The sequence below is a fragment of the Dipodomys ordii genome, unplaced genomic scaffold (genome assembly GCF_000151885.1).
Source record: "Dipodomys ordii isolate 6190 unplaced genomic scaffold, Dord_2.0 Scaffold4, whole genome shotgun sequence".
NCBI classification, from domain to species: domain Eukaryota; kingdom Metazoa; phylum Chordata; class Mammalia; order Rodentia; family Heteromyidae; genus Dipodomys; species Dipodomys ordii.
Window position 1 is genome coordinate 3,341,009 of NW_012267220.1, and position 13,994 is coordinate 3,355,002.

The 13,994-nt window shown below is 40.5% G+C and overlaps 1 protein-coding gene across 1 annotated transcript in view; it reads left to right on the top strand.

Moving 5' to 3' along the window:
* The first annotated feature begins 1,659 nt into the window (after positions 1-1,659).
* Positions 1,660-13,994, top strand: part of Klhl2 (kelch-like family member 2) — a 60,323-nt gene continuing 47,988 nt past the window's right edge. The window contains exons 1-2 of the mRNA XM_013026111.1: positions 1,660-1,779; positions 10,854-10,960. Coding sequence (XP_012881565.1) covers positions 1,742-1,779; positions 10,854-10,960 — 145 coding nt within the window. The 5' untranslated portion in view covers positions 1,660-1,741. The remainder of the gene's footprint in view (positions 1,780-10,853; positions 10,961-13,994) is intronic.

Here is a 13,994-nt window from a genome sequence, read left to right on the forward strand (position 1 = left end):
TGCTCAAGGCTGGCAGTCTTCCACTTCAGTTTTTTTGCTGGTTGAAGAGACTTTTCTGCCTGGGCTGGCTTTAAACCACAGTCCTCAGATCTCAGCCTCCTGAGTAGCTAGGACTGTAGTCATGAGCCACCGGCACCCAGTGAAGGGGAAAATAGATTCCAAGTGCATTAAAAACAATCCTTGGTAAATGATTGACACTAAAACATTACTGACTGAAGTATCAAAGGACAAGATGGTATTTTAAAGAAAGGAAATGTAAGCAATACATGTTTACTTGCTAGCATACTTTTTTTGTACCTGTCTGGTCACTGTCTCTGGGTTTGTGTGCTCAGGGCTAGTGCTGTACCACATGTGAGACACAGCTGGGGAGTGGTTCATTGGAGATAAGAATCTCTCCCAGATTTTCCTGTTCAGGCTGGCTTTAAACCTCAGTCCTCTGATCTCAGCCTCCTGAGTAGTATAGGTGTGAGCCACCAGCACCTAGCACAAGTATGGTACTCTGGTTCTTTGAAATAATTTTCTGAGAAATAATTTAAGCCATAAAAATCTGTCCATTATAATTGCACAATCAAGATTTTTTTAAATTAAAATTCCAGAGTTGGGTAGCCATTACTTCAGAATTTTCTCTTGTGCCTACTAATTTGTAGTTAATTCTCTGCCCGCATCCCATTGTTGATTAACATTAGCCCCTAGATCTTAGAACACTACTAAGACTACTTGTGCTTTTAAAAGTGGTAAATTTAAGTATGAAATTAGGTACCTTTTGTTTCATTTGGGAAATATTATCAAACATGAATGGCAAGTCAGGTTTGTTATATTCTTTCTTACCCAGCTTTACCACTTACCAAATTACCCAAACTTACTTTCCTCAGTCTCTTCATCAGTTAAATGGAGTCAGTAAGGGGCTGGGAAGTTGGCTCAGTGGTAGAGTGCTTGCCTCGCATGCATGAGGCCCTGGGTTCAATTCCTCAGCACCACATAAGCAGAAAAAGCTGGAAGTGGCGCTGTGGCTCAAGTGGTAGTGTTGGCCTTGAGCTGAAGAGCTGAGGGACAGCACGCAGGCCAGAGTTCAGGCCCCACAACCAACCAAAAAAAAAAAAAAATGGAGTCAGACTTGTGAAGATTATAGTGAATGTGTACTATTATGTCAGTGGCTCCTATTCGAAAAACATATCTCTTATTAGTGTAGGTCCAAAATATGGGGTAAGTATCTTGCAGCTAGAGAGCAAAATTTAAATTGGATTTTAAATGTCTGAAGTCTGTGTAAGATATGATCCTGCTCTTACCTTTTTTTTTCCCCCTAAATACTGTAGCAAATTGTAAAGCGAGTTTATTTCCAATAGAGATCATTTTCTAGCATTTTTTGTTTGGAGCTCTCTGTTAAACCTCTTTTACTGTGTTTTCTGCGTTCCTCTTTGACAGAACTTTGATGCCAGGGAGGGTAATTACCCCTTCCCCCTTTTTTTGAAACCATAATGACCATCAGAATTGTGAATTGTGTCTTAATCTTCCATGGGGCTATCCTTTCAAGGAGACTTCCTCCAAGCGAGCAGGGGAGGGAGGCAGTTAATTTATCTCTTAGCTTGACAAGCTAGAGCAAAATTATCTTTAATAAGATCTTTTTCTGTTTTTGTTCTTTCCTTTTATGTACAGATGCACAAAGCAGGGTCATCCGAAGCCACTCGATTCAAAAGATGATAATACTGAAAAACACTGCCCAGTGACAGTGAATCCTTGGCACATGAAGAAAGCTTTTAAAGTCATGAACGAATTAAGAAGGTATCAGCACACTAACTATATATAACTGTTGGTCTTTTCCTTTTAGTTTTCAGTTTGTAGCAAATATAAGTCCCTTCCCTGGTGTTCCTTTGTTTGATATGGAGAAAATTCCTGCAGGATTTTTTTTTTGATATGAAGAAAGAGTGTATAGTAATTTACGGAAGTATAGATGGAATAATATTTCTCTTGTCCAATATGGTAGCCCCTAGTCAACTTGGACCTAAACTGAATTGAGATGTTCTAGAAGTGGAAAATATACAGTGACTTTCTAAGACTCAGTGCAAAGAAAGATTGCAAAATAAATATTGATTACATGTTAAAATGGCCCTGTATTAGACATTTGATGTTAAGTAGACTAATTGTGAGTTGGCATTTTATTTTCTTTAGATAGCATTGCTATAGGCTTCTAATTTACTATCACAAAGACTATGGAAAGAAGATTGTAACTCTCTTTTTGGTGGTGGTGGTGGTGGTAGTAGTGGTAGTTTCAGTCAGTTTGGGATGTAATCTATGTGATGCATAAGTAATTCTTATATATGTTAAGAGCCATTACAATATACTGGGCTTGGTGGTGCTTGCCTATAATCACAACACTCAGGAGGCTTAGGCCAACTTTGCGCTATATTGTGAGACACTGCCTCAAGAAAAAAAATAGCTGATTTGAATAATTAGAAAATTAAAATGCAAGTATATTTTTTATGACACCTTTTTTTTGTTGGTTGTAGGACTTGAACTCAGGACCTGGGCACTGTCCTTTAGCTTTTTTTGCTCAAGGTTGTTGCTCTTTTACGTAAGCTACAGCTCCACCTCTAGCTTTTTGTTTGTTAATTGGAGATAAAAGTTTCACAGACTTTCATTTGTTGATTGGAGATAAGAGTCTCACGGACTTTCCAGGGCTGGCTTTGAACTGGAATCCTTAGATCTTAGCCTCCTGAGTAGCTAGGTTTATAGAGGTGAGTCAGTGGCATCCAGTTCCCAATAATGTTTCAAAAAGAAACCGTCTTTGGTTCATGAGAACCTTTTTAAAAAATATTTTCTTCTTTTCCTTTGTAGCCAATTTGTATAATTAAAAAAAAAATCTGAAGAAGCCTATTCTTTGTGCAGCTGAAAGTCAGCATTATTTCCTGTCCTTGCATCAACTTCCTGTTGCCAGGAAAGGTTAGCTGGAGTGGTTTCCTGCCTTGTGGGAAGGGAGAAGTTCTTTGTTCTCACTGCTTTGCTCTTGGGTTCTACCTATAAAGTGCTGGTAGCTGATAGCATTGAAGTCACTTTCAGTTGTAGTTGGTTTATAAGGTGTGGTTGTGGGAATATGGGTGGAAGGACAGGAATCATGTGAGGTTAAGTTAGAGTTAAAATGCTCTTGTAGACAAAGACCAGGACATCTTACTGTTTGTCTAACCAAATTATATTTTGAATCAAGAAGCTCTAGAACCATAACTATATTTCAGCCCAGTCTGAGCTGGAATAATGGAAAGTTGTTTAGGTTAAAAATGTTGCAGTCACTTGTTATCTGTAATTTTATTCACTGTCTGTGAGCAGCTGGTTCTCCTTTGGAATCAGCTTGCATGCCTGAAAGGTTGTCCGGGATCCAAGAACAGTGTCAGACTTGCCCAGCATCCTTTTTGTATCTAGGCAGCTGTGGAGACAATGGAGAAGAGGGTGGAGTAGTCACTGTTGAGCAGAATGTAGGTACTGAAAAGGAAGATCACAGGAGAATCCTCAGTGGCCACTGAAATGGGCTTCGCTGGGGCCTGATGGGTAATACAGTGAGATTCGTTCAGGGATCAGACAGTGGAGACCTTTCCCAGTTTAACTGCACCTACTGGGGGGATGGCCTGATCTAACTGCTGAGTAACATAAGCCAAGAACTGCTGGGGGCCATTTAGAAAAGGTTAGCAAGTAAGAGGACAGAATTGTGGCAGACAGAGTAGGGTGATAAACTTGAAACTGGAATTCAGGTTCCACTGGGCAGTGGAATTCATGGGAAGTTTTTTTTTTTAAATACAGTTTGATTGTTAGTATTAAGGAATTGTACAAGGGGGTTACCATTTCATACGTCAGCTAACGAGTTCATTTCTTTTTGGACAATGCCTCCCCTTCCTTTCCACAGCATGGAAAGTTTTTGAGAAAGGAATAGTGTGGTTAAGACTAGGAATGTTGAGGAAGCAACTTGTCAGAGCTGGAGACGGGAGGCTGTAGGTCAGCATCCCGTCGGGCAGGAAATGCAGCTCTTTTCTTCTCTCAAACTTAGGTGGGGGAAAGCTTTTTTTTAGGAAACACTAATGTCAAAACAAATGTATAGATCCTTATAGATTGATCCTCCCTCCCTCCCCCTCTGTCTCCCCCTCCCTGCCTTCCTCTCTTTCTCTTTCCCTCCCTCTCTTCCTCCCTCCCCCTTCCTCTCTTCCCTCCCTCCCTCCCCCTCTTTCTTTTTCTTTCTCTTTCTCTTTTTCTCCCTCCCTCCCTCTTTTCCTCCCTCTTTCCCTCCCTCCCCTCTCTTCCTTTCCTTTCCTTTTCCCTTTCCCCTTTCCCCTTTCCTTTCCTTACCTTACCTTACCTTTTCTTATCTCCATACCTCTATACCTCCATACCTTTTGGCTTTTAGTTTTTCAGATAACTTCATTTGGGCTGGCTTCAGACCTTAGACCTCCTACTTAAGATTCCCATGTATCTGGGAGTACATGTGTGTACCAGCATGCCAGTCGGTTCTTTGAGAAAGGGTCTTGCTAATTAACATTTGACCAAGCTGGCCTCAAACAATAATCCTCCCTCCTTTGCCTCCCAAATAATTACAGGTATAAATGTCCACCCCCAGCCCTAAATAAACAGGTTTTTTAGAGGACTAAGAGAGAAACTATCAAAAAAGAAGCATTTGTTTTAAAACAAGTTTAAAAAGTTAAAAACTTCTGTTTTCTAGGGTTTAAGGATCTATTTGATGTTTTAAAATTTCAATTGTACAACTAGCTGATGCTATATAATAAGTAAAGAAATGATAGGTACTTGGTATGTTAATTAGCCTGATTTAATTGTCTTGCATTATATGCATAAATCGTAATATGACTTTGTAATACGACAGTTACAGTGAAATAAAAAGTGAATTTCTCATAAATATTAGTGAGGGACAACTTACTGATTTTATTTAGAAAGAATGTAGTTTTGTTCCTTAAGTTATATTTAGGAATTGAAAGTGTTCTGTAAGAATAAATCGAGATTCACTTACATTCTAGTGTTCACCTGTGTCTTACATAATCCCCAGTTAGCTGCCGAGTGTGAACAGCAGTTGTTACAATGAAGAAGATAGTTAAACAGAAGAGGTTGAAGGTCTCTCTTAAAGAAATGCTCGTCGTTTTCCCCCAGGATTGTGTGTATCATCAACCCTGCTACTGCTAGGATTAGATTTTGTGTTGTGCATCCAGGAAGAATTTGTATTAATACTTTCTGGTTGTTCATACTGAGATGGCAAGTAAATGAAATGATGGACTGAATTGAAGTGAATCTGACTTTGTCTTCGTAGCTTTATACCACTATTTTTAAAGGATTGCTAGAAAATTACAGAGGGTATAGAGAGAGAGAGAGAGAGTGTGTGTGTGTGTGTGTGTGTGTGTGTGTGTGTGTGTCTCCGTCTCCTGAGGCTTGAACTCAGCTCTGTCCCTAAGCCTCTCAATGAGTTGAGTATCTGCTCATGATTTCTTTCATCAGAAATGTAGTGAGGGAGCTTTCTTTATAAATACTCTGCATTTTCTACGCTTGCTTACCTGCCCAGAACCTTCCATCTCCCTTATCTTGCTACTTTGCCTTGACCACCATCTTTCTTGTATCTTTGATATCTTTTTCCACTTTATTGCTAAATAAACCATCTTTTCCTCCTGGCTGTGACCAGGTCTTCTTGCAAGTCTGAAAGTCTGGAGCCATCTCTCCAGATCCTTAGCAGCTTGCTTTGCTGGTGTCTTTTCTGTCCTTTTTCACACTCATTCTTCTGCCTTGATTCTGTTTTAGACCAATGAGAAGTACTCTGTTCCAGAATCCTGTATAGGTTAAAACACCCTCTTAAGGGCTGAGAAGGTGGCTCAGTGGTAGAGCACTTGCCTTGCATACCTGAGGCCCTGGGTTCGATTCCTCAGCACCACATAAGCAGAAAGAAAAAAGCCGGAAGTGGCGCTGTGGCTCAAGTGGTAGAGCGCTAGCCTTGAGCTGAAGAACTGAGGGACAGCGCCCAGGCCCAGAGTTCAGGCTCCACAACCGGACCCCCCCAAAAAAAAGAAAGAAAAGAAAACACCCCCTTAATTCATTGACTGTGGTAGTGTCACTTCCCAAGTTGACTGCTTGTTTTGAAAATCTCAGCAGTTATGAGGCTCCCTAGGAGGCTGCGCTAGCTTTCTGGACTCGTGGTGCAGTGGTTAAGTCTTACTAAACCCAGCATGTGCTTTGCCTGTGCTTAACAGCCTCAGAAATTTACAGGTGCCACCACCCTTCATCACGATTTCTGGAAGGAAGATGGCAGCCACATGTGTTGGGAAGTTCTCTTGCTCTGTGAGATTATTGACTTTTTAGACAGAGTACATCTGCCTTGTCTATTAACTGACACCGTCAGCGGTGGGAAATTTAATTAAATATGACTCAAGCAACAGGAAGGTTTTAGCCTTTAAAACAGCTTACCTCCTTACCCCACCACCTCCCTTCTCTACAGCCAGAGCCAGTGGCTCCCACTGGCTCACCCTCTGCCTCCTGATCACCTTTTAGTTTCCTAGGCTTCTGATCTCTTCCCTCCTGTTTTTGAAGGTTGTGCTCTGGGTGCCTGGTGCTGACTCTCAGCACTTTCCTCGCTCTGGGATGTGTTCAGCCAGGGTTCTCGCTGACAGCTCATTCCTCCACCCTGGTGGGGCAGCTGCCATGAAATTTCCTTACCACCCCCGCTTCAAGTCACAAATCAGTTCTCTAATGTGACGACTAATTATTTTTGATATCTCAGAGCCTGGTGGCACATTTTACTTTTAAGAAGACAGGCACTATATTTTAAAAGCAGTGGTAGGTTTTTCTACTCTTAGTGGTTCATACATTTTATATCAGAAAACCAAGATGTCTTGATATATTTCAAGTTCATCATTTCAAAGTGCTGTGTATCCTGAGAAGGACCACATTTTATGACTTTTATTTAGGAGATGGAGTGCCTGCCTACCTGCTTTCTTCTTTTCTCTCTCTCTTTCTCCTTCCTTCTTCCTTCCTCCCTCCCTCTCCTTCTTTCCCTCTCTTCCCCCTCTCTAATATAATTCCTATTCTTTTTAGATTGGCGCTTAGAAGCTGCTTCCTTTCTGAAGGTCCATAGGTTGGACCTGGGTTCACCTTTGTGTTTCTGAAACCCTGCCCTTCCTCATTGTTTCAGTCATGGATTCATCTTAGAGTCACCTGTTTCCCTATATGTCTTCCCCACTCACCTGTAAACCACTTGTGGCCAAGGAGATCATCTTGATGGCTTTTTTTTTTTTTTTGTAAGCTGACATAGTACTTGGTATCTATTTGACATGTTCTGGATACTTGAGGAATGAATAAATGCATTTTTGTGAATATCAACAGTAATTTGCTTATTTTGAAGACGTTTTCTTTTTACAGTTCATTCCCTCAGATTTCAAACAGTGTAAACATGAGCACAGATTCACTGTAGAAGACTGTGGGTTCGGACTGCTAAAATATCTTTCTCTTGTTCTTATTGCCAGGCTTTAATTGGTAGCCAGAGTCATTCAACTTCTGGTAAGAATGCGCATTTAGAAAGAGGTCAGGGTCAGATTTGATTTGCACACTTATTTGTTCACACAGCACACTCAGTGACACACAATGGTAAAAAGGTTGGTCATCTGTTATATTTGAGTGCTGTCTTAAAGTGTGTTATTGCTGGAAACAGACAGAAAATCAAACACTGAAATGAAGTATGCCCCTGACTTGTGATGTGGTCCTTAGACTCACTGTGACCCAACCCAAGGTATTGCTTCGTTACATTTTGGTAATGTTTTAACCTCATTAGTTACTGACGTCAGCTAATAAGTCAGTTAGGCCAGGCTCATTATGTGACTGCCAGCAGGTGTTATGCTAGAAGGTTTGGATCGATGAGTAATTGTAAATTGAAGCTGAATATAATATAATTTTTTTAGGCATTCAATGTAATACCACTTAAGACCCATCTTGAAATTAGAGCAGTAGGAAGGCTTATTGACCAAAGGAAAATAGATATGGGGATGCACTTGAGGTATGTTTGAATTGTATCTAGATATCCTGGTGCCTATAGAATACCCTGGCTACCTTCCTAGACTGTGTAACTACTCATCCTGCTTTGTGTTCCTCCTCTCTTTCATGCATACCTTCCTTTCTCCCTGCTCTTCTTGTTCTTCACACAACAGCCCACCCTGTTCTTTCTGTTTGGGATTTTCCTCTTCCTTTTTGATCCACCTATTACTTACAGAATTTAGCTTCAGTCAGTATCTGCAGTAAGACTTAGATGCTCTCCTTTGATTTTTTTCCCCCCCTATATATTCTGTGGAGAGAATACTAGAATGTTAAAAGTACCCAGTTTTGTGTTATGGATAAAGGTTCTAGAGCCAGACTGGATTTGAATCCTGGTTTCAGCACCTGTGAAGACCGTGGACAGGTTGTTCATTTTTATTTGCAAGTTAAGGATCAAACCCAGGGCCTTACACAGCGGGCTGCTCTGCCACCGCACCCAGCCCTGGGATGTTTGTCTTTAGTCTTGATTTCCCCAGCGGGAATCAAAGTAGTAATAATACCTACCTGATCCCGGGGTAGGGGCAAACTAAAAAGCAACATGCAAGTAAACATCTCCCCCCAGACACCACAGTCTCTTCTCACTTTGGTTTTGGAATTGATAGACAGCAGAGTGGCTTTTTTTTTCCCCTCTCAGCCTTGATATTAGATGTTGTCAGCTCTCCACACTATCTAGAGGAATTCCAACTTAATGATAGACATTGTCTTTTTATGACTCTAACAGGGAACCTGCCTGATGTTGTGAGCTCTTAAATCAGTACCACCTATGAGCCACACTCCAGCTTAAACGGCACAGCAAACTCATCAGTAGCGAAGCTCTGGGATGCAGTCCTCTCCTTTTTTCCAAGTTTTTCCTAGGCTAGGGGAAGAATAGATGCTAATAGACTCTCCAAAGATTTCCGTGTGAGCCCCACAGGAATGAGTCTGTAAGCAGTATGTGAAGTGGAAACTTCAAAGACTGGGTTAAGCTCCTGTGAAAATATTTGCTTGTGAGCAACTAGGATATTAAAGATTTAGCAGGCTACCCTAATAGGAAATAGACCAAATAATCGAGGAAGGGGCCGAGTGTAACTTACTACTCTACAGATACAGAAGCTTAGTGCTCAGTTATCGGGGGTATGGAGAGGGTGTTTGCATGTGCCGCACTCATCCAGTCATTCATGATGTGACTACCAGTAAGGCGGGTTTGGAGCGGAGCTCTGAGAACTTTTTGTACTTGTTCTGGAGTGTCAGCAACTTACTTTGCTAACAAGATTTTTGTGACTTTCTTAATTGCCCAGAGAGTTTAATCTAGTACCATGTATACCAAATAAAAAATGTTCACTACGTTTTTTAAAATTAATTAATCATTAAATTTTCTTTGGTGCCAGTCCTGGGGCTTTACCATGAGCATGGTCTCTGAGCTGGTTTTGTTTTGTTTTGTTTTCTGCCACCTGGTCCAGGGGCTTGAACTCTGGGCCTGGGCGCTGTCCCTCAGCTCTTCAGCCCAAGGCGAGTACTCTACCACTTGAGCCACAGCCTACTTCCATTTTCCTGAGTGGCTTATTGGCGATAAGAGTCTCATGGACTTTTTTGCCTAGACTGGCTTTTGAACAGCGATCCTCAGATCTCAGCCTTCTGAACAGCTAGGATTACAGGGGTGAGCTACCAGCGCCCAGCATGGTCTCTGAGCTTTTTTGCTCAAGCCTAGTTTAGCTCTACACTTGAGCCATAGCTCTACTTTTGGCTCTTTTGGTGGTTAGTTGGAGATAAGAGTCTAAGGGACTTTCTACTTGGGCTGGCTTCAAATCACGATCCTCAGATCTTAGCCTCCCAAGTAGCTAGAATTAGAAGGGTGAGCCATTGGTATCCAGTGTCTCTACATGATTTTAAGGCAATTAAAATGGGTGTTTTAAAGTTACAGGTATAATTATGATGGCTGAATGTGGGTTGTTTTAAGGTAATAAAATGGTTTTTAATTTGGTAAGTGGTGTTGTAATTTGGCTCTAAGGAATAAGGTATTTTTTTGAATTTATTTATTTATTTTTATTGTGAAAATACTGTACAGAGGGGTTACAATTACATGGGCAAGATAATAAGTACATTTCTTATCAAGCATTGTAGCCTCCTCCTTTGTTTCCCCTTCCCATCCTCCCCCCCCAATCTGCCCCGCCCCCACCTCCACCAAAGTTGTAAAGTTCATTTCGACCTAACCACTTGTATATCTCATTGTTGCAATGGGTCCACCTGTATCCCTATTTAAGTGATTTGTTTTTTCCCCTTCCCCTCCACAAAGGAATAAGGTATTTTACATTGGTAAATTGTCCTAAGTTAAACTTCAAATGTCCAGTGGCTTTTAAGCAGCCTCGAGTATAATGTTTGCCTGATGATCTAGGGTTATTTTGAACATCTCTCTTAATTTTGGAGGGGGAGTATTTGCCTTAATTTAGTTTTGTACATGTGTTTTATTTTTTCTTAAACTTTATATGTCAGACTGCCATCTGCCACTTTTCACCATCTTGTTCCTATTCAGGCTACCTATTCATAGTCCATTGATGGTTTGCTACCAGTACCTTCTTTACATTGGGAAATCAGTGAATGTTTGGAAAGATTTCTGTGCTAATCCAACGCAAGACTGAGTGAAGGGACCAGGCCATTGGCCCTGATTACAACCATCTTCTCTTTCTCGTGTTTAGAGCCTTGTTCTAGAGGATGACTGTCTCTCCAGTTAGTCTTTAGTAAAGTAGGCTTTATTCTAATAATTTGGAAAGGATTTTGAAGCATTTATTATTGGAATTATTTACATCTTTCTATTTTCTGAATAGCCAAAATTTGCTGTGTGATGTCACAATTGTGGCAGAAGACATGGAAATCTCTGCTCACCGAGTGGTGCTGGCTGCCTGTAGTCCTTATTTTCACGCCATGTTTACAGGTATGAAACGTTTTAGTTGTGAGATTTCTTTTAAATTACTCAGATGAGAACTACAAGAAAATGCACTCGCTTCATTTACAATTCCTACTCATTATCTTTGTTATCATTGTAAAAAGTAAACATCTAGTTTATATTCATTTATATTTATAAACATTAAGTTTGCTTCCTTGTTATTTTCAGCCTTGGGCTGAAGAGCTGAGGGACAGTGCCTAGGCCCAGAGTTCAAGTCCCACAATTGACCGAAAGAAAAAGTATAGTTTTAAAATTTGTTGCAAAGTTGTACTTGTCTAAGGTTTATTTCATTTATCAAGAGATACTTACTGAGCATGTTCCACTTGCTAGATGAAGTTCTAGGCTTTGGAGATCATGAAGATAAATCCTTCTCAAGATGCACTGAGCAGTGGAGGTTTAGAAAGTCATCAAACTCATGCAGAAAAGAGAACTCTGATATTAGTAGCTGCTTTGAAGAAAATGAAATAGACTGTTTTGTATGAAGAGAAAATATTAGATGTATTTAATAGAAATGCCATTCAAACTGGTTTAAACTGTAAGAATTTGCAACTGGAAAATTTCCTCAGGAACCTTGGCGCTGTGTCTGTTTACCCTGCCACCCTTGGTAAAAGCAGCATCTTAAGCTGGCTCTCCCTATGATGTAGACTCTCTTGAGGAAGGAGGATTGCCTGTCTCTGTTTTCTTTCATTTTTAGGAGCTAGAAAACCTTTCCCAGAAAGAAGCTTTTCCTACACCAGTCTAAAACGGTTCAAGTTAAGGCTAATGTACCTGTTTGTCTTGGCTTAGCTGTAGAACTGGGAGGTTAAAACCCTAGACAAAGACTGCTGGGTCACCTCGTCCCTTTGAAATTGCCTGTGCACCAGATGACAAGTAGAACTTGAAAAGTAGTGAAATAAAATTTGCTTATTAGATGTAGCTATTAATTGGTAATTAGTTTCTTAAAGTCTCAGAGTAATCCATGCTTCTCTATTTTTCCCCCATTCCAAACTTTTTTATTGGTACACAATAATGGAAATTAGAGTCATAGAATTCTTTCAATGGAATTGGTCCTAGGGTTTGTTTTCTTAAACCTATTTACTTTTGATTTATTGTGTTTTGAATGGATAAGGTTACTTTGTATCTGTGTGTGTCTGTGTGTGTCTGTCCTGGGGTTTGAACCCAGAGCCAGGGTGCTGTCCCTGAGCTTTTTTGCTCAAGGCTAGTGTTCGATGACTTGAGCCACATCTCCACTTTGGCTTTTTGGTGGTTAATTAGAGAGGAGAGTCTCAAGGACTTTTCTGTACAGGCTAGCTTTGAACTGTGATCCTCAAATACCAGCCTCATGAGTAGCTAGTTACAGGCATGACCCACTAGCACCTGGCTTGTTACTTTTTTGTGTGTGCCAGCCCTGGGATTTTTAATTCCTCAGGATCTGGGAGCTGTCCCTGAGCTTCTTTTGCTCAAGGCTGGCACTCTACCACTTGAGCCACAGTTCCATTTCCAGCTTTTTTTTTTTTTTTGATAATTTAATGAAGATAAGAGTCTCTTATCCCTACTGTGGCTTCCAGCCGTTATTCTCAGATCTCAGCTTCCTGAGTAGCTAGGACTACCAGTAGTGTCTAGATGATTACCCTTTTTTTTTTTTTTTGCTAGTCGTGGAGCTTAAACTCAGGGCCTGGGCATTGTCCCTGAGCTTCTTTTGCTCAAGGCTAGTACTCTACCACTTGAGCCATAGTGATATTTCTGCCTTTTTCTGTTTATGTGGTACTGAGGAATCGAACCCATGGCTCCATGCATGTTAGGCAAGCATTCTACCACTAAGCCACATTCCCAGTCTCTCCCCTCTTTTTTTTAATAGGACCTCAGTAGTCCTGGTTAAAAGTCTCTGCAATGGAAGTGTTTTAAGAGTCTCTCTCTCTCTCTCTCTCTCACACACACACACACACACGTGTGTGTGTGTGTGTATGCATATATACATATGTGTGTATGTATATGTGTATAAATATTTAAGCTTTTACTGTATACATATGTGTGTATATATATGTGTATAAATATTTAAGCTTTTACTGTATGGAGTACTTTATTTCTTTTCTCAAAGTAGAGATGGTACAAAATTTGCTATCAAGAAAATGTTTAGCCGGACGCTGGTGGCTCACGCCTGTAATCCTAGTTACTCAGGAGGCTGAGATCTGAGAATCTTGGTTCAAAGCCAGCTGGGGCATAAAGTCTGTGAGACTTTTAGCTCTAATAAACCACTAGAAAACTGGAAGTGGCACTGTGGCTCAAGTGGGAGAGTACTCCCCTTGAGATGAAGAGCGCAAGGACAGTGCCCAGGCCCAAAGTTCAAGCCCCATAACCAGAAAAAAAAACTTTATTTAGTTCAGTCTAGAATATAGAGGAGTGGTTGTTTAATAAATGTTTCTTGATGAAATCCTTCATAGATAGACCACTTAGTTTCACCGTGTTACTAAGTTGTTTTTTTTTCCCCTCTACTTTAGGTATATTTTATTTTATTTTTTAACAGTGGATGGCAGATCTTTTATTCGGACATGGCTCTGCTAACTCCTGGTTCACCTACAATACTGCTACTAAGTTTTAAATTGTCACTCTTATATTTCATTTATCTAGCTATTCACCTAACTAGTATTTATTTGCTTACTCTATCTTAAGCTTTGTGGGATATAATACTAAGAAAGACTTCATTCCTGCCCCCAAGCAGCTGACAAACTTAGATGCAGACAGCTAGGTCAAGTTGATTATGACGGTAGATTTGCATGAGCTAATCAACTGTATCTAATACAAAATGTAGTTGAACTAGACCTTTTTGCTACAAGTGTTCCATGGCACATAGTATCTTTCTTGAACTTTTTTTGTGAGTTGTGGGGCTTAAACTCAGTCTGGGCACTGTCCCTTAGCTCTTCAGCTCAAGGCTAGCACTCTACTACTTGAGCTAGAGCGCCACTTCTGTTTTTTTGTTTGTTTGTTTGTTTGTTTTTGTTTTTTGTTGTTTATTGGAGATCAGAGTCTCACAGACTTTCCTGCC